Source organism: Psammomys obesus, unplaced genomic scaffold, assembly GCF_907164565.1.
Source record: "Psammomys obesus unplaced genomic scaffold, mPsaObe1.curated_primary_1811, whole genome shotgun sequence".
Lineage (NCBI taxonomy): Eukaryota > Metazoa > Chordata > Mammalia > Rodentia > Muridae > Psammomys > Psammomys obesus.
In genome coordinates, this window is record NW_026596069.1 from 430,969 (window position 1) to 452,485 (window position 21,517).

A 21,517-nucleotide genomic window follows, 5' to 3' on the forward strand; every position below is an offset into this window, starting at 1 on the left:
GGTCTTCAGTGCCACTTAACTCTTTGCCCATAATCTGCCATAGGGAATTCAATAGGTCTAGCAGACAGAAGGCACCGAATGAATAAATGAATAAGCAATTTGCTTTATACTTCACAATTGTCACTGGAATGGCTCCTGAAATCACTTTCAAATCACTTGAAAGCAAGCTGCAGGTTTAGATTTAGCTGGCTGCTCTCTGAAGAACTATAAATATTAGTAAAAGCACCAAAAATAAACCAGCCTCAGGTACTGAAGGAAGACAGTTAATCATATATATACATATATATATATATATATATATTTTTTTTTTTTTTTTGAGACAGGGTCTCATTTTATAATCCAAGCTAGGCTCAAACTCACAATCTCCAGACTTTAGCCCCCAGAACGCTGAAACCACAGGCATGTGGTACCACGCTCACCTACTATCCCCTTCTCTCAGCTCAAATGCTTCAAACAAGATCTGGGCATACCCTAAACTTTTCATGAAGGGCTGGCATGAAATCCAGGCAATCCCTGGCATCAGGACCATCACCTTAGACCACAGGAAGGATACCTTGGGAGAGGATCAAGCAAGCAAATGGAGCTGAGCGCAGTGGTGCTGCTGAGCAGCTGGCCAGGGAGAGCAGGCCCTGAGCCTTTTTGGAATTGTTCTCTTAGTTCTATAGCCCCAGAATATCCTGTCCACAGCCCAGGGAAATTCATGGTTACTCCAAGGCTGACAGAATGTCTTAGGCAGTAGTTTTGGGGGCATTCTAGAGTAAGGGAAAATAATTGTGGTCTATAAATGACCCAAGATACACATGGTACATGATACAAGCAAAAAAACAAAAACAAAAACATTCTGCCCATTTAAGAACTCACAATAAAGAACCTTTTGAGGTTGTTTACTTTTTGTTTGTTTTGGGTCTCACTATGTAGTTCTTACTGTCCTGAACTCAGTATCACTATGTAGACCAGGCTGGACTCTTAATTTACAAAGCTCCGCCTGCCTTTGCTTCCCAAGTGCCCAAGTAGTGGGACTAAAGGTATGTGCCACCATGGCCAGCCTTCATATCTCCAGCCTCCATATTCAATCCTACACTGCTTCTGTAAAATCCTCTCAGCTAGGCAAGTGCTTGAGAGTTTGTGGCTCAGTGGTAAGGCCTGTTCTTAGCATAAATGTGGCCCTGGGCTCTGTCATCAAAGTTCAGAGAGAATCTAGGTACTATAAAATAAAGACCTAGGGAAACTCTACCTCCAAAAAAGTATGAAAAATCTCTTCTAGGCTGCTCCTATGGTCTTTGGGAAAGGGATATCTTAAAGGGAACAAGGCCTAATGCCGAGGATCCCAAGGAGAAACCTGGGCTATACCCCAAGAACAGAAAATTATGGGAACATGTACAATCTGTTCCTCCCCCTTGCTTCAGAAAGCGCCTAATATCTAAAATGCCATGAGTGAGTCATACCCCCTAGAACGGGGGACCTTTTCCAACCAGTACCCCAGTCTAAGCACACAGGCCAACTGCTGAAGCAGGGAAGGGAAAGGAGGGGAGGACAACTGGACCCCTGAAACTCAAGGGCTGCACCCTTGACCACACAGAGCAGCAGGCTTCCTGGTGTGAGCTTACGACTTTCCCTATGAGTTGACAGGGAAATACTTCCTGGACAGAAGACCTAACTCTTCCAGGGAGCCACGGCAAGACAAGAGGGTAATGGCAGTGACTCCCGTATTGTCGGGGTCCAGTCATGGGGTCTGTTTCTGCAGATCCAAGTTTTTGCCAGTTGGACCCAAGTTCTCGACTTAGGAGGTTGGAGGTAGGCCTCATCAGTTCTGTAAGCCCAAGGCCAACATCTTATAGATACAAGCTCACCAGATTTAGGCTATGCTTAATATACTTGTCATAGTCCATTTAAGTCAAATACAAGTCTCCAACCCTCTCTGTGGCTCAGTTTACTCTCCTGAAAAATGGCTACAAAAAGCACCAACCTCTTAGGACTGTTATAAAGCTAATATGAGATAGTCCTTGAAAAGCCATCAGTACAGTGCCTAGCACAAAACAGAAGAAAACTGTGGCTGTTATTGTTATTATTCTATTTTTAGATTAGTCAAGGGCTAAAATGAAAAGCAATCTTTTTGCAGTGCATTATTCTGCGTTGAGATGTTTTTTAAAAACAAGTATAACTGGTCTGGGGAAACAGCTGAGTCATGTGCAAGCATGAGGACATGAATTTATAGCCCCAACACCCACATAAAAAGCTAGTCACGGTGGTACATGCTCATAAGCCTAGCCCTCGGGGATGCTGCTGAGCAGACAGACCCTGGGGACTTGCTGGCCAGCCAGTCCAGCAGAAACAATGAAACAATCAGGAAGCAATCCTGTGTCAATTAATAAGGTAGAGAAACAACTGGGGAAGACATCCCAGGCGAGGCACATATTAGATTGGGGTGGAGGGAAACACAGTAAGGAGTCAGCAGAGAGACTAACATCTGAAATGGAGACCTCAGGATAAACTGACACCATTCCTGAAGACTCACATTGTCAGGGCCAAGGTCGGCCTTGACGGTCTAAAATGTTAACAGCGACAGGAACAACCGAACCCCCAGCACACTTTTATGCAGTACAGGGTCAGCTTCAAATTTATCCCCTGGATAAAGACCTTATATCAGATGAACTGAAGAAAGGGCTGCATCATGGACTCGTGAGATGGCTCAGCTGGTAGAGCTGTCTGCTGCCAAGCTCCATAATCTGAGTTCAATTCCTGGGCCTCACATGGTGGAATGCGTGCATGCTGGTCACAGGCTCTACTACTGACCCATCCCAGGCACTACCATTTCCCCAGTTCCACAAGATACACTTGTATCTTGGAGACTAGAGCCTTCTGATACCCCTAGAGCTGGCGTTACGGAGATTGTAAGCCATGAAATATGGGTGCTGGGAACAGAGCTCGGACTTCTAGCTGGGCAGTGCTTGCCTTAACCACTAAGCCATCTCTCCAGCACCCACAAATTAGCTTTAAAAAGTGGTCAGGTTTCTTGCCTGACCCAGGTCTAATGAGAGGCAGAAGCTCTGGGTGTTAGGGGAGCTAAGGAAGCTGGGCTGTGGAGACACCAACTTCCCCGGCCAAGGGTGATTCTGGATTTGGTCTTTACAGTGCCATGTCTGCAGCTGAGCCCTCACTCAGGAGAGCAACCCTTGCTGCTTTTCTTGTCAGAAGTCTAATGAGAACCATCTGTGGCACACCCCCTCAACTCTGGAGAGCCACAATACCGGTAGAATGCAGACTTTTAAAAAGGTATTTCCTGGGTAGCCAGTTCTCCTGGAAGTGACTTCCATGAAAACCCAAGGGAGACTTCAGCTGTAAAGAGGTTCTCCTCAGGTTTCCAGTATGGCTAACCACACTGGCCACTGGAAGGATGGTGCTAGGTGGCTTTGGGCATTGTGCCACATGGGCAGCTGGTGTGACAAGGGCCACATTGTCCTATGCAAGCCCTGGTGTCTAGGCCCTCACTGCACAGCTAATGCCTTATTACATTCAGAAGCACCTATCTAGCGGAGATCCCTGTCACTCTGGTGTCCCCAGAACTAGTGACCCGGAGCACTGGTCTTGCTCGGTAGAGTGCAGCTTGCAAAGAGGAATTCCAACAGCTTATGCCCAGCCAGTCTCTCTGAGACTGACCCACTCCACACAGCTTAAACTTCCTTAGCTGTCTCTGTAGAGCACTGTTTTTTGTGACTTGTTTTCCTTGCCCCCTAAACGAGTGTCCTCACTGTTTCTACCGGCCTAACTAAAGAAAGCTTTGTGCAAAGTGAAGGATATGTGGGCATTTTGTTCTCAACATGAGGTGGGGTAATATTTGGGCAGAACACCCAGGCTGCATATAGATAAGGGGGGGGGGGCTAAGAATACAATGACAAACTGGTCTCAACAACCCAGTTTGCTTCTAGCCAACAGGCACTGGCTATACCCACCAGCTAGCCAAGGAATATGTTGTGTTTTCATATTCCATTACCTCTGAGCACTGAGTGCTGGGAAAGCCAAGCCTTTCAAAAAGGAAAGGCAGAGAGATCCATCTGCCTCTACTTCCCAAGCGCTGAGCTTAAAGGCGAGTGCTAACACTCTTGGCTAGACTATCTTTACACAATCCACAGGTCCATGAGACTTGGGCACTTTTTGGGTAGTCTCTTTGGTAGCTGCACTAAGTCCTTAGGAGGGTAGTAAAGGCCATTCTCACCTACATTGTACTTAAAGGCTATCCCCTAAGACAATGCAAAAAGAGCCCAAAAGTTAAACAGCTCAAAACTAGGCAGATTTGGGTTCAAATCAGGTTCAGCTAGCTACTATTTCAACAGAGCGTAAGAAAATAATTTTATTCTCTTTCCTCTGGGACAGCTGTATGGGTTAAGGAGGACAATGTTCACAAAGCAAGCAAATAAGGTCTTTTTAGATACAGTGACATTTGTGACCAGCCCTGAATTACAAGATGCATGTAACTGGTTGAAAGGGTGGTAGTGCCAAGGTTTAAATGTTTTAACCTTTTAAATTGTGTGTGTCAGGGAGTGACCTTGAGGGAATTGGCTCTCTCCTTCACCATGTGGTCCTGGGGCTCAAACTCAGGTGGTCAGGCTTGGCGGTAAGCACATTTACTCATTGAGGCATCTTCCCCATCTTTTGTGGGGGGGGGGGGGGACGAGAACACATGATACATGGAGATACATGGAAGCAAGTCAGGAAGGCTTTTGACCAGAGACCTGAGGAACAACAGCAAGACTTCTGTAAGTCCCTGATCTCACACTGATATTGACATGTGCCCAGAAGATGATCAATCCTCACCCAGAAAGGCAAACGGGACGGACATCGGAAGAGGGAGAAGACAGGGAACAGGACAGAAGCCTACCACAGAGGGCCTCTGAAAGACTCTACCCAGCAGTGTATCAAAGCAGATACTGAGACTCATAGCCAAACTTTGGGCAGAGTGCAGAGAATCTTATGAAAGAAGGGGTAGATAGAAAGACCTGGAGGGGACAGGAGCTCCAGAGGGAGAGCAACAGAACCAAAAAATCTGGGTACAGGGGTCTTTTCTGAGACTGATACTCCGACCAAAGTCCATGCATGGAGATAATCTAGAACCCCTGAACAGATGTAGCCCATGGCAGCTCAGTCTCTAAGTTGGTGCCCTAGTAATGAGAACAGGGACTATCTCCAACATGAACTCAATGGCTGGCTCTTTGATCACCTCTCCCCCAGACAGAGAAGCAGCCTTACCAGGCCAAAGCAGTCCTGATGAGACCTGATAAGGCCAGGGTCAGAGGGAAAGGGAGGAGAACCTCCCTTATCAGTGGACTTGGGTAAGGTCATGGGAGGAGATGAGGGAGGGAGGAAAAGAGGGTGGGACTTCGAGGGGGGATGAGGGAGGGCCTTACAGTTGCCATACAGAATGAATAAACTGTAATTTATTAAAAAAATAAATAAATTTAAAAAAATCAGAAATTACAGGGGCCATGGTAATGCATACCTTTAATCCCAGCATTCGGAGGCAGAGGAAGGTGGATCTGTGAGTTCCAGGACAGTTGGGCTACACCAAGAAACCCTGTCAGAAAGAGAAAGAATGAGAGAAAAAGAAAGAAAGAGAAAGAGAGAAAGAGAGAAAGAGAGAAAGGAAGGAAGGAAGGAAGGAAGGAAGGAAGGAAGGAAGGAAGGAAGGAAGGAAAAATTAGCAATTAATCCACGAGTCTCTCAACCCAGAACCAGCAATGCAATAGGTGCTCAGTAAAGCAGCCATTGCCAAGAGGAGCCTAGGCTCCTGATTCAGATTTCTGGATCTGAGTCTCAGCTCTGCCAGCTTGTCGCTGCCCAGCCATATGTTGGCCCTTGTACTTCTCTTTATCTACATGGCAGAGACAACAAGAAGGCTTACCTCAGAGACTTGTTCTTAGGACTACGTGAGTTAGCATATAAAAGCACCCAACATACGTCGGCAAATATTTGCTCTGTTATTTAGCTAGTATTTATTATTTAATAAAGGAACTACCTGATATTTAATATTAAAAAAAAAAAAAACAAAAAACAAACAAACCCAAACGCTGGCCTGAAATTTTTTGTTCTCATAGCCTTAATACAGGAATCGGTAGCATCCAGTCCTCTAGCCCCAGACTACATAGAGACTCAGCAGCAAAGCCTGTCCAGAAGTTCTACACAGTTCCAAATTCTGAAAGCACCTTCCCGAGGCAGGCCAGCAGAACACAGCCTGTGTTTTTCAGGAGCTAACCAAGCTGGTTAGGAAGGCCTTTTCCTTCTCTGGGCTCAAAGGCAGTGATCCACTTAAATTTTTAGTGATTCAGACTCTACAGCAGTGGTTCTCAAGGGAAGGTGATGTGGACTCTTTGAGAATGTTTGTAAGACCTGGAGAGGTAACTAAGAGCCTCTGCTGGAGCTAGCAGCTAAAGGGGAGGAGTGCTGCTGCAGGAAAAATGCCTGTAAAAAGTATTTCTGGTAGAAAGGTGAATAATGCTGGGAAATCCTGCCCTACGGGAAAGCTGCTTATAACAAATACACAGTGGTATCCACGCTATGATAGCGCAGTGTCGGCCAGATGCAGAGGGCATGTGCATGTGAGAACAACTGCCCAGGAAATGACATGAAAATGAATGGAGATCATGGGTCATCTGGAGTATACGCAGAATTTTTAAAGTTCTAGGACTATTACTAATATTTTATGAGGCAGAGATACATTCAGCCGGTTTAGATTCCTCGGACATTTGCGACTGCTGACGTTCTAATAATGCTCCAGGCTCCCGCTGTACAGTAAACGCGTTGCCCTAGTCTCAGACCAAAAGTGAATAAGGGAGGAGACGGAAAGGCATTCGGTTTTTTCTGTAAAATCAAGCTGAGTTTAGCAACTAGAAAAGACTCTTCAGTTTCGCTCTGTGCTGCCCTATGTCTCTCTAAATTGTGGCCCCCTGTCATATATTTAAAAATTTTTGAAACAGGATCATTTTATGTAGCCCTTTTTGTCGTAGAACTTGACTTGTAGACCAAGCTGGCCTCAAACAGAGTATGCCTGCTTCTGCCTCTGCCTCCCTAGTGCTGAGATGAAAGGCATGCAACACCACGTCCAGCTAATAATTCCTTTTAAAATCACTTTCTAACAGTTACCGGGGAATCTGGTAGTCAAACTGGATAAGATCTATCATGATGCTCTTAGATCAGAGAAAATAATTCTATAGCTAAAGGCAACGCTATAAAATTCTGAATAGACAGCAGAGTGAAGGACAGAAACTTAACCCCAACTGGGAAGTGGAAACGGCTATGTTAAGGACCAATGCCACAGACCCATGGGAAATGCAAAGCCTTCTCCATCCCCAGGCTCAGAACTGGCGAAAGCCTTTCTCTGGTCCAAGTGTGAATGCTGAGGAAAACTGACCAATGTGCACAAAAACCAGCAACCAGAGCTTCCTCCTCCCAGATGTTTTAGAAAGACTCCTAAAGACAGGTAACTCCTAAGACAGGTAACTCCTCCCCTTGTGCTGTATTTAATAATGCCGAGGTTCCAGGTTGTGAGGTAGTTGGTGCTACTCTATCGGAGTGCACATGGCCTATCCGACCCCAGCATTTCTGTACATATGTCTGTCCTTTCTTCATTCCTTTGATGCCCCAGTCTTGATATGAACAAAAGAAGTCACAGGGACTACCTGTATCCAGCCAGTCAGAGAGAGGTGAAAAATGTGTCAAGCAATATAGAGGAAATGGTATTTGTCAGAGATGAGTATGAATGGGTGCCTGGTGAGACCAAGGGGCAAAATCTGAGCCTGAGGCAGGCCAGACCAAAATGGGTCTCAGGCCTTCTCAATGCTGGCCATTGTTCTAAAGAGAAAAGCATTTTGTGGTGGCGGGGGTAGGGGTGGGGGGGTGGGGGGGGAGGTGACACCAATGCCAAGTTAGACTACATTTAGCTCCTCCAACCTGTCACACAGAACCATGCTGTGGGTGGAGCCTTCACCTCAGGAAGGCAACAGGACATGGCAAGGAGGAAGGAAAGGGCTTTCTCCTACTTGCAGGATCAGCAAGTTTCTCTGGCACAAAGGCAGTTTCTGAGGTGACCATGAGGATGCACTAAGCTAGGAGCCCTTATCAAGTGCCACAATCCCTGGTAAGATCACGTAAGCAACCTGCCTTCTGCAAGTGAGAGCCCAGGGCAGTCTATCTTGGTGACCACCAAGAGCTTTTTGTCTCCATTCTAGTAAGTATGTGTCCCCACCCATGTGCTGGGTCAGGAGCCACAAGCATCTAACACCTATGACATGCCCAGACACCATCTTAGAGAGATGCGCAAGATACACTAAGGGGACAGTTGGCCACTCAATCAGTGCTCAGAATTCAATGTTGACTCTAACATGAAGAAGGCCCTGCTGGGTATGGTGACACATGTCTTTAGGCCAGCCTAATCTATGCAGTGAGACCCTTTCTCAAACAACAACAAAAACAAACAAAAGCCCCTGCCTTCAAGGACCTTATATTACATTACATGGGGAAATGAACCATTAAACAGTATGTCAGGAAAGGGAAACAGGTGGACAGACAGGGACACTTGGGGCTAGTTTGAGTACTAGACACAAAGGACTAAGGGAGGAAGAAGCAGCTGGAAGGTCTTTCTAGCTAGGTAACAGGGAAGGAAAAAGCAAAAGACAACAAGGCTATATGGCAGACAAGCCTGGATGATAGGAGCAACCTGTGCAAAGGGCCTGGAGTGGGGGCTGGCAAGTGCCCAGGAGGAAGCAGAACAAGGAGCAGGCTGAGACGTGAAAGCAGCAGCAGCTAGCTCACAAAGGGCCTTGCTGCGTACCCTGCAAGGACCCGGCTTTCACCTGAGTAAAACAAAGCTACTTAGGGGTCTGGCTGGGAAATACATAGCAGGGGTACTTTGGAACCATCCCCTTTGCCCCAGGCCGATGGATCCTGCAAGGTAATCAGGAATGAGCTGATCAGCCAGTCTCCTCTCCTTTCTTGAGCTGTCCCAGCTCTTCCCCACTTCTGTTCATCTACACGCAAAAGCTAATTTGCCCACTGGTGTGTCATCAGCAGTGGAAGTTGCAGTCCTTTATTTATTTTTATTATGGGCATATAACCCTATTTCCACAGGCTAGGAAGCTGGCATCCACAGAACTAGATAAATGCCACCTAGAGTACTAAATCAATGTGGCTTTTGGTGCCTATTCGGTGTCCTTGCTGAGACATTCTGTCATCTGACACCTGGGGGGTGGGGAAAGAAAGGAAGCACCGCACTGTGCACGCTGGGGAGGCTTCTCAGAAAGAAACTGCATGCCTAGAGTTCCTGATGAAGGGAGGGTCTAAAAGGCTCACATGATCCAGGCTGCAGTCCCACACCCAGGCCAGGCAGCCAGAGAAGTCAGTCACAGGATCACTCCATCCCTTCCACTTTCACACTAACTGATGAAAGCAGGTGAGACAGAAGGAGAAACACGGGTCTCCAGCGTCTCCGTTATTACTACCCAAGAGAAGGCAAGCTCTGAAAATGTACTCCATTCCTCCCCTCCCATTACAAAGGACAGAAATGGGGTCAGTGGGAGGCTCCCAATTTAGAAACCTACTTCCAGAGCCAACGGGGCTTTGCAGCGCCACATGGGCATCCCAAAGGACGGTACTCTAAGTAGAATTCATTTTAAAGCAGTATGCTGCCAGGTATCAGTCTTGTCCTAGAAGACTACATATAGAAAAAACCAGGTTTTGTGGTTAAAAAGCAAGGGAAGGAGCTCAAAGAGAGTGGGGAGGGGCCCAGACACCTAAAAAGTTCATAACCACCTTTTGAAACACTTCCACTCATCCAATACTTATTTACTGAGTCTATGTACGCATGTGTCAGTTCCACTTGTATTCATATGTGTACCAGGTGCTCAGCACTGTTCCGGCGGAGACAAAAGAGAAGAAACAGCCTTAAGAGACTTCCAAGTTAAGGCGGGCCACAGTCAAAGACCAGGGCAGGGTGGTTAAGAAGCCTGCCTGGGAGGCAGGTGTGGTGATGAATGCCTTTAATTCCAGGTCTTTGTGAGTTCTAGAACAGCGTGGTCAATAAAGGGAGTTCCAGGACAGCCAGGGCTGCACAGGGAAACCCTATCTCAAAAAACAAATATAAAAAGAAGAACAAAAGAAACTTGCTTGGATTCTAGTATTAGTAAGGAATGGGAATCTAGTTTTATCAAATACTAATTTACTTCTGCTATTTAGAAATACCTTTTATCCCAGGACACTTGTGAGGCAAAAGCAAGTTGATCTCTGAGTTTGAGGCCAGCCTGGTCTACATAATAAGGGCTACAGCCAGGGCTACATTGTGAGACCCTGTCTCAAATAGGAGGTGTGGGGAGGAAAGAGAAGGAAAAAGAAGAAGAGAAGGAGGAAAAAAACTACTGGCCTATTACAATTACTAGATTATCTTATGTTTGTGTTTTGAGGGACAGATAAAGATAGAGAAAAAGCTGAAAAAATATTTTCCTTTGGTGGATGCATCAGAATTTCTGGCAAATCTGCTGGTTCTCTGTAGTAGAGCACAAGGAGAAAATGTGCTGACCTTGAAATTAAAGCCCTCTAGTCTTAGTTGACACTTGGTAGCCCTTAGCTAGGAGTATCTCATCAAGCAGGAGGAGGCTAGCCTTGGCTATAAAGTAAGACACTGTCTTAAAACAACCAAACCTGCACAAACAAAAGAACTCACTAATCCTGGCAAATTAGAAATGGTTTTGAGGCATCGGTTTCTCTAAAAAGAGGGAGCTGGTTTAGTAAGAAATGATAAAAGTGTGAAACTCAAACTTATTCAATAACGGCTGCCTACCATACTTGGGTGAGGATTTAGAAGCCAAATCCATGCACAGGAAGATCGATTTCGGATTAGTGATGTTTGATTAGTGAAGAACCAGAGTGGCCTTGTTGCTATGATTAACCTGTGGTCACCTGAACAGGGTTCTTTCATCTCTCAGGACTGATGTACCTGAATGGGAGTCACATAATTTGGTGAAAGTATTAAAACTCCTCTTCATGACCTTCTAACAGTTTACAGACCTTCCTTATTTTCTCTGTAGCCTTGGCAGACCTGTCTCAGCTTCTCAAGTAGCCAGGATGACAGACATTCACCCCCAGGTCTGGCACTGGCTTTCTGATATGAAATCAGAGATGCTATTATGCTCAGTTTTTCACTCCTAACTGTTTCTACTATTGTATGTTCATAAAAATCTAGAACTTTTATTTAGGAAGCCTTGCTGTATTAGAATTCATCTGCCACTACAACTATGTTTCCAAAGACTGCCCACCTATGTGGCACTTTGCAAAGTGATGCCACCATGTCCACCTCAATCAAGGAGTGAAGTCTTTGCACCTTCCTTTGGAACGGAATCTATACTAGAGAGCTGTGCTTTGACTAGAAAGAAATTGCGATGAAGCCAGGTATAGGGGTGCAACCTGTAATCCTAGCACTCAATAAGGTGAGGCAGGTGGATTGCAGGTTGGAGACCAGCCTGATATATATATCAAGATCTGCCTCAAAGAATATAGTAGAGAGAAATACCATCCTGTGATTTTTGAGGGTAAGAACATAACAGAGGACTATATTGTGAATATATGTGGTTTGGGGGACTCTGGGTGATCTGTACTACTTTTGTAATGTTTATGTATGTCTGAAATTATTTCAGAATCAAGTTAATTAAGTATTTTGCTTATTTTTTTCAAGAAAGAGTTGGGACCTAACCACCATGAAACTGCCCACGGAGGGAGGGGAGAGGAGGGAGAAGCAGAGGAAGAGACATCCAGCACCAAAGGGTTTCAACCACCCAACTAAGATGTTTGATAGGTGATTTGCTTATTATTTATAAAGTTCTAGTTAAAATAAAACAGAAATAAAAATTCCCACCAAAACTACAAAGTTTGTCAGGCAGCATGTGGCTGAACTGAATGAAACCTTGGAAACTGAAAGAGTCAAACACAGCCAGTGAGAGGAGAGGAGCCAGAGGCTGGTGGGGAACGCACAAGAATCATGGCATTTAGGTCCAGACATAACACAATATTCTTAGCCTGCTACAGTCAGTCTGCCCTCGTGTTTCTTTCTCCCGCAGCCTCTGGAAGATGTTCTAATGAGGAGCAGCTGCATCTCTTCCCTGCAGTGCAGGGTAAGTCAAAACAACAGCACTGTTTTATCTTGACGCAAAGCCTACAGCAATGTTTATGAAACTTACCACAGGGCAGAAAGGCTCACTAGTGTCTGGCGCGGCGTTACAGGTCTGTAAGCCAGCATTTGAGAGGTAGAGGTCAGGTGATCAGTTCAAGGTCATCCTCAGCTACCAAGTAAGTTTAAGGCCAGCCTGGACTACATGAAACCCTGTCTCCAAAAACAGGCAGGGGGTGGCAGGGACCAAGGACACTGTTGTTATGATCTATGTCACAGCCCTAGTAGGTGGCTTGTGGAGAAGAGATGGATCAACCTTTCCTGCAAAGTCCTATCTAAAACTACAATTATAAATTATAATCTCTAATTGCTCTGATGGCCAAATGTATACAATCTTCCACTGGCAGCAAAAGCCTTCAATGCTGGTCTGACAAGATCTGGCTGCCAGATCTGTCTCATACTTCATCTTCCGCTGGGATCTTTCATATTCTTGGCTGTTTGTCTTGAGCTTCCTTTTGTTCAGCATCCCTGCCCTTATTTACCTCTCCAGGTGTCTTAACATATGCCAGGTTTCCTTCCTCTCTGCTGTAGGAGGGTTTCTGCTGCCTACAGCCTCTGCTCACAGCCTTTTTTTCTATTCGAATCACCGCCTCTTATGAGGTAGCTGGTGGTCCTCTGCTGCTCATTGATTACAAGTCTTGACTAAGACAAATAGTGAAAGCCTAAATTACTATAGTAAAAGCAAGGCTACTTGAATTTGAGCACTGCACAAATAAACTGCACATAAAGTGAAAACTAAGTGAATTTGGGAAGAGGAGATACTTTGAGGCCATGAATGTACAGGTGCAGTACACAGAGGAGTAAGTTCTACTGGAAAAGAGGCTTAAGTGACAACAAGTTTCATGCAGATATTTTATTTTGCTTTTCAGAGATGTGTAGGGCAGGGTGGGGCTGAGCGAGAATGAGGGGTGAGTGTGAAAGAGTAGCATGAGAAAGATTAGCAACAGGCCTAGTCCAAATGCCTCTGTACCACAAGCATGCCTGGGGTCTGCAGAGGACAGAAGAGGGTGTCACATTGCAGGCGCTGGAATTACAGATGGACATGAGCTGCCTCGTGACTGCTGGGAATGGAACCTGGGTCCCCTAGAAGAGCATCGAACGCTCTTAATTGCCGAGCTTTCCAGCCCCTCGGTGGAGGATTGTTTAAGCTAATGTAGTTACTGGCTGAGAAATCTGGTAGTCTTGGATGTGAATCTATTTAGATAGGAACAGCAAAATATGCCTACTTCCAAGCCTGGGAGGCTAGTCTAACCAATGAAAGGAGACATGTACAGACAGGTTCATGCGGGCAAACCAACACTCTTTCATGAAAGTGAGACCACAGCCAGGCTAACAGCTGAGTTCAGTCACACAAGTGACCCCACAAGAGATCGCACCAAGCAAAAGAATCTCCCTGCCAACTCACAGAATAATAATAACAAAATCATCGTTTGTTGAACTTTGAGGTGTACTGTGAGACAATAACTAGCTGAAACGCGATCTCAATAAGCCTCAGAGTTCACCTCTGTAGCATGGGGCTGTCAGGGCTTCTGTCAATATTGCATGCGGCTGAAAGTGAGCACAAAACACAAGAAATACTTGTTATAGTTTGGAAAAACCACACGAGAGCCTAAACTAAGTTGCAGGTGCAGGCTTTTGGGAAGCCTTATTCCTACAGATGCGTCTACTTCTGTGATTTCCAATAAGCTGGTTTTCTGAGACAGACGGAGGGGTTTTCATTTATTTGGGGTTTTTTGTTTGTTTGTTTGTTTGTTTTTAGTTTGGGCTACAATTTCTTCCTAAATTTTTATTTGTTTGCTTGCTTGTGTGTGTTTATGTTTACGCACGCTCATGCCGCAGTTCAAGTACATGAGGAGGATCAAAGAACAGCCTGCAGGAGTGGGTTCTGGGATATCAAACAGGTTGCCAGGTTTGGCAGCAAGCTCCTTTGCCCACTAAGCCATCTTGCAGGCCCTTGACTAAAAGGCCTGAAAACTGAACGGTGTATCATAACTACATGAGCAAAGAAAGTTCTTGATTAACCACTTGCCCATCCATGTATCACATGCATGTTAACTAACCCTTTACTAATTTCCAAAAGACAATTAAGAATGGCTAAAGGATCTAGGCGGTGGTAGCGCCAGTCTTTAATCCCAGAACTTGGAAGGCAGAGGTAGGAAGATCTCTGTGAGTTCAAGGCCAGCCAGGGCTACATGGAGAAACCCTGTCTTAAAAAACCAAACCAAACCAAAAAAAAAAAAAAAAAAAAAAAAAAAAAAAAAAAATTCGACTTCTTCCTCTTCCTTTGAAGAAGGAACCATTTCCACCTGAGCAGCTATTAACAAAAGGAACTTTGGTGTACCCTTGAACTTCAGTAGAAACAGAGCAGAAGCAGAGAAATCCAAAATCTAACTGGGGAGAAACGTTTAAATTTCCATACAAAGCTCAGATACGGAACAGGACAGCACATGATTCTGACTGGAGATCCCAGAAACAACACCAAGAACGACGAGTGAAACAGTCCCCCAACAGGTTCATACTACAATGAACTCACCCCGAGACTTCTAAGCACAGGCGATGGGCCCTAAGCGAGAAAGGCAGCTGACCAGCGGGCACTGTCTGCTCTCTCTGGCAGGTAGTTAATGATTCACAATTGCAGGAAAGGATGTTAAATACCTTTCGACTGCATTTGTGAATCATGATTGGGAACACTAAACTAAAAGAGCCTTTTAACTTTAAGAATAAAGAAACCTTTTCTTAAAATGGCTGACATCAACACTAATTAAACCAACAAAAAGAGAATCAAATACACATTTGACGTTTTCTGCACAAAACCCACCAAACCTAAGACATACTTGTTTTAGGCAAACTGAATAAAATTCTAAACTCATCAAATCTATGCGAGAGAGTAAGCCTGGAAATGGCAACAAGGACCATGAGTGTTCTGTGTGAAGATGAAACACCAGGTGAGCATTTGTGAATTTCAATGTGGGCAGAATCTACTAGACAAACCACAGGCTGGACTGTCTAGTAAGCTGTAATTTCTTTTCACATTGGCACATAGTCCAATAAAGTGCAAAATCCTGTACACCTTGAGGAGGTGTGTATGTAGAGTCACCATGAAATATTATGGGCAGGAGGACAGAACACTTGTCTAGCATACACAAGGCCCTAGTTTTGCTCATAGGATTGTTGCAAGGATTAAATGCTGATATACATAAAGCTTTTAGGAAATCATATATATAATAAGCACTTGGTAAAATAAACTGTTTTTAGAAGCTGAAACAACTATTCTATAAACCAACGGGTTATAAAAAAGCCAAGACATGTATGTAGCACAATGCTTCTCACCATGTTTTATTTTTGATCCTCTGCTGACTGACAGTTTTGTAAAGAGTGATTACATCTTGACTGTCAGGAACATCAAATTACTTTTTTTTTTTAAAGTTGCTCTCACTTTCTTTAGTTCTCACAGTCCTAACAGTTCACTCTTTAACAAATGAACTACCTCGAGTAGCACTGTTCTAGCATACAGACCCAGAAAACAACTGCAATCTCAAGTAGCAAACAGAGTTATAAAAACAGTAAAAAAAAAAAAAAAAACAATCCCAGCAGCAAGGCGTGAGGATGACTTGCAGTCCAACAAGCTGACAAGTAAAATAACCCCAGGAGGCTGAAACAAAACAAAAGCAGTTGCAAGAGAAAGATACCAATTGGTACTAGTGCTTTAGGAGGTAGCTGCTAGAGCACGGTCGGCAAGTCATCCCCATAGAGGGCACAAGGGGCATGAAGAAGAAGGTAGGACTGACTTGGGCCTCTTGAGTGAGAAGCCACTCTGAGCCATCAGCATCAAACATCAATCAAATCACAAAGGTCAGAATTTCTTCTTTGCCAAGAAAGCATACAGACACCCTTTGGCAGTGACACTGAGGACATGCCCATTCACATATTCACAGACACTCACCTGTGGTCTTAGGAGGCTCCTGAGGTCCACCCTGCCAGCCGTACTGTGGGTAACCTTGATAAGGGTACCCCTGAGGAGGTGGGTAGGGGTACCCCTGAGGAGGTGGGGCTCCCATAGGCCCCATCGGTTGTTGTGGATAAGGTGGGTATGGGGCTGTTGGGCCGTGGCCCGGATATGGTGGAGGGTTCTCTGGGTTCATCAGGAATCTGGCAATGCACCTAAGAGGCAAAGAGAATAAAAATTATTTGCATATGCAAATCATTAGAAAAAATTTCCAACCCATGAGATCATTTACCAAATGCCTTAAAGGTGCTCAAAGACTGGAAAATACCTAGCCTTGTTCACCTTGGTTCATTAGCATCATAACCACAAGGCTTATCTTACATACCTGCTTGTTTTCCTTCCTTTCTATCCTGGAGAGTAGGCTGTGACAACGGAATTATTCAGGTCACTTTTGAATCACCACCATGTCCTTAGAAGCCTGCCTAGTGCCTATGGTCTCCTCAGTCAATGTGCTCAGTAAGTTCTGTTTTGTTTTTCAAGACAGGATTTCTATGTGGAACCCTGACCATACTGAACTCTCTCTGTAAACCAGGCTGGTCTCGAACTCAAAGATACACCTGCCTCTGCCTCCCCAATGCTGGGATTACAGGCATGCGCCACCATATCCGGCTTGATATTTTGTTTTTAAATTCCCTGAAACATCCATGAATGTGCATGAACAGCCCTAAGATAGCAGAAAATCTTAGTATCACTATTGACCAGATCAGTAGATGCTGCTCCAATACTAGAAAACCCTCCAATAAATAGGCTACAGTGGTGTCTCCTAAAAGGCAGCACTGCTACCAGTGGCCAGATACATCCCCTGCCTTGGCTTCGGGAGAATATGGTTGTTCATTGACCCACCGCTCTAAGCAGTGAGCTGTCTATTGAGGATGCTGAGCAAAAACTTCCTCCAAGCTTCCGCTCTCCCAGGATTCTCTGAAAGACTCCCGAGGAACCCTCACTTGTGTCCACAAGTTCCTGTTCTCAGTGGTTTGTTTCTCTGAGGAAGCCTATGCTTCCTGGCCCCGTGCCTGTGAAGTACTCTCTTGACTGGGCTTGAAGCTCTGAGGGCCAACATATTGCTTTCGTCATCTCTGCAATCACCACACTGCCTGGCACAGAGACGTCCAGATTAAAAGGAAACAAATCATAACTGGGGAACAAGGTATACTCTACATGAGTCACTTAAACATAATGAGACCTGTGATACCGCACCGCCTCACTGTTAACTGTCTCCTGGACTAGATATAACATTTCACCTATTTGACTATCATCTAGCCCCAATTAAAGAGTAGGAAAGAATCTAATAATTGTAATTTAGTAATCTCATTATTAATTCTTTTTTAGAATATGTAAGCAATAAATTCTTAAGTGATTTTATGAAGGCCAGAATAGTCATAAGGTTTCCAAGGGATTCTGGATTAAAGTAATAGATTTTTCTGGTTATCTATATAGTCCATATTCTTCCTCCCCCAAAGTGTCTAATTTCCAGTTAGATACCATGAGTTCTTACTATAGCTCATGTCCTTCAAGAAAAGTTTGTCTTGTCCCAGCTCCAATCTGCTGAACCAATCAAGGTCTTTTTCATCACAAATGATTCAAGGAACCCAGAACTGAGCTGATCATAAATGCCATCCCTGTCACTGGGACTGACTGCCACGGTTCAGTCAGTAGAAAGTTCTAATATGCATGTCCAAGTTCCCCTTGCTGTTACCATAGGCACACAAAGATCTATGAAAGCTATGGCCTACAAAACTGCTGCTAGCAATCAGCAACTGCCAGCCTTAACACACAGCACGCACTTCCCACAGGCAAATCAGAAAGAAGGTGCAATTCCAGACGATTTTATAACATATCATAAATCAAAGACTGAAGAGCGGCCTAACCTAAACTGATTCTATTGAGTTTCTAGTCAAGTAATAATCAATGACATACAACTAAACATACATTTAGGAAGTGGACTAACATAGTGGGAAATAGGTATCAGTGTGGTTCAAATTCTTCTCTTGGGAAAATAGTTGAAAGACAAAATGGCTGCTAGAGTAATGGCTTACACCTAGCAGAGGAGGCGGGGATAGAGGGAGAGCTCCTCGAAGAAAATAATAAGTTGATACTAATATGGAATCAGGACTCTGTTTTACCACATCTGCATTATGCCTTTCATTTAAAGACTTACTTTTCCAAAGTCTGATAGTGACTCAGGACAACTAGTGGGCTAAGGAGACGGCTCAGTAAGTAAAGTACTTGCTACTGTACTTGAGGGCCTGAGTTGGAATCTCTAGAACCCACTTAAAGCCAGGCTCAGCGGCACTTATGAATGTTTGCAATCCTATCGTACACAGCAGCAAACACTGGAAGAGGGAGCCTGTTTTAAACACTGCGGAGGGTGAGGACCAGCACCAAAGAATGTCCTCTACACACGCATCACGGCAAGTGTACTTGAACATTCACACACAAATGCACACACTCACCCACACCCAGCGTGCCTCAAGAACAAACAACAACAAAAACATCCTGGATTTTTCCTGTTCTCTGCCTCTGTTATATGCCAACGTGACACCCCATTCCTAATCAAGAATCCTTTCTGTAGAGAAATTTTAATCCTGCAACATGGGCTAATCTGCAAGAGATCACATCCAAAGTCTTAGGTCTGTGTGATCCAGCTGTAACACAGACACACCCTTTATACCTTTAATCCCTCTGGCTGGAATAGACACTTTTTTGTTTGTGTTTTTGAGACAGGGTAGCTGTGTAGCTTGGCTGTCCTGGACTCGATTTGTAGACCAGGCTGACCCCAACTCAGAGTTCCCCAAATGCTGCTATCACAGGTGTAACCACTGTACCTGGTGGAAAAGATACTCTTAATCCCTCTGGCTAGAATACAGACACCTTTAGTACATACCATTAATTCTAAACAGTAACATCTAATTGAGGGACAAAGTGACGAATCAGAGAAAGATTTGACAGAATGAGTCAGAGACAGGATATGCCCAACTCTCACAATAGTTGTGGGGGGTAGGGAGTGTCCATGAGTAAGGGAGAGTTCATGGAGACAACAAGGTTCGTGAATATGAGTACAGTACAGTTGGTGCAATTCAGTTCATGGAGTCCAGACACAGTTTTTCCAAGCAAAATAATTCAGTAAGAAACAGAGAAAAGCCAGTTAGAATCAGTCAGCGTGGAGAGGAATTTGAGCCAGATGAGCTGAGTTGAACCAGCCAGTCAAGAGTTCAGAAAGAACTAGAAAAGGTGAGTTTATTCAGCAGTATGGCTCAAAGACTGAAAACATTCTAGGCCTAGGTTAGCAGATGAAGGCTGGAAGCTGAAACCTTCAAGATCCGAGATTATATGGAGGCTAGAGGCTTTTAGGCCTAGTGACAGTTAGATAGAAATGCTCTGCGTGTAGCCCAAGGCATTGGGTATGTAAAGCTTGCGTAGGGCTCTCATCTCATCCCCTCATCTGAGGAAATAAAAACAACATTTACACCTTTCCTCACAGTGACTGATACTACAAGCATGACCTGAATGTAGACATGGGGAAACACTGACCACTTGTACATTTTGTTTCTTCTCTCCTAGCAGGAAGTCTGGTGAACATAGAAATCAATCTCATTAACTCTCATATGGCCACCTCATTATTTATTTTTAAATAAATAAATAAATAAATAAATAAATAAATAAATAAATAAATAAATAAGTAGATAGATAGATAAATAAATAAATAAATAAATAAATGGATGGAATTTTAAATAAATAAATAATTTTTTAAGGCTTCCTAAAGTAGAGTATGTACTAAAGGCTAAATGTAAACAGCATGAAGCATTAAAGACAAACAAGAGCTTCAAAGGAAGAGCTGAAAGGGTGTAAAAGCCACAATCCATTAATAGACTAAACTGCCCACTGTTCTCCCAAGATCTTGGTCAAGACTCAAACAACACAGTCACAAGATTACAGTCATTCCCTAGTACAACAAAAAGGGCAGGAACTATTTGTGAAAGTCTCAGAGATAAGATACTATAAGACCTCATCATAATAGTCAAGAAATAAAACTATAATAACCTTGAAAAATATCACTGTTCCAATCTACCTGGCAGCTGCTGGCACCACCCCTGTGGGCAGTATGGTGGATACATTTCCTCCAGAAAAACGGAACAGTCTCAGTGGTAAAAAATCAGATACTGGCTAGGTGGTGGCAGCTTTACCAGAGCCAGGGTACCTCTGAGTTCCAGGCCAGGCTGGTCTATAGAGTGAGTTTCAGAACAGCCAGGGCTACACAGAAAAACCTTGTCTCAGGAAAAAAAAAAAAAAAAAAAATCAGATACTAGCTGGGTGGTGGCAGCACACACCTTTAGTCCCAGCACTTGGGAGGCAGAGGCAGGCGGATCTCTATGAATTCGAGGCCAGCCTGGCCTACAAATTGAGTCCAGCAAAGCCAAGGCTACACAGAGAAACCCTGTCTTGAAAAACAAAATAAAAAGTCAGATATTGATACAGGTGAGGACAACAAAGGAATGACTTCTCCAGCTAACTACAGTAAGACCACACACAGATGACTTGACTTTTTATTGTTTCATATGTAAATGAATAAAAACTGGAAGGTAAGACCAAAAAGGGGCCAGCAAGATAGCTCAGAAGGTAAAAGTGCTTCCTTCCAGGCCTGATGACCAGAATTTAATCCTTGGAAGCTGCACCTGGAAAGGAGAACACCAACTCTCACACGTTGTTCTCTGACCTCCATCTGATACTAAATAAAGCAGGGGAAAAAACTTACAACCTACATACCTAAAGAAGAAAAAAGTTACCACAGTTTATCTAAATAATTAGAGCTTGTCTATGGGTGGGTTCTGTTTTCATTTCTGTATGTAAACGTATAGGGTCTAGTGCTGAAGACTGAAGCCATGGCCTCACACATGCTAGGCAAGTGCTGTACCATTAATCTACACCCTCGGGCATCAGTTCTATGCTTTTAAAGTAAAATGAAATGCTGTGCAGGAAAAATAAGGAGCTGCAGAGAGAGCTCAGTTGGTAAAGAGCTTACCTGGAATGCACAGGACCTGAGTTCAATCCCAGAACCCACGGAAAAAGCTAAGCGCGGCAGCCATGGGTTTATAATCACAATGCTGAGGAAGAGGAGACAAAACAAGAGGGCTTCCTGGCCTGCTAGTCTAGCCAAAATGCTGAGTTCCTAGATGAGTGAGACCCTGTCTGAAAAATAAGATGGAAAGGGAGAAGAGGGGAATATGAAACAGGGTAACAGGAGGTGAAAAGGACTATTCAGTGTGTGTGTGTGTGTGTGTGTGTGTGTGTGTGTGTGTGTGTGTGTG

The 21,517-nt window shown here is 44.3% G+C and overlaps 1 protein-coding gene across 1 annotated transcript in view; it reads right to left on the reverse strand.

The window, feature by feature from the left end:
- Positions 1 to 21,517, reverse strand: part of Cystm1 (cysteine rich transmembrane module containing 1) — a 58,136-nt gene that overhangs the window by 22,249 nt on the left and 14,370 nt on the right. Inside the window, exon 4 of the mRNA XM_055625687.1 lies at positions 16,149 to 16,366. Coding sequence (XP_055481662.1) covers positions 16,149 to 16,366 — 218 coding nt within the window. The remainder of the gene's footprint in view (positions 1 to 16,148; positions 16,367 to 21,517) is intronic.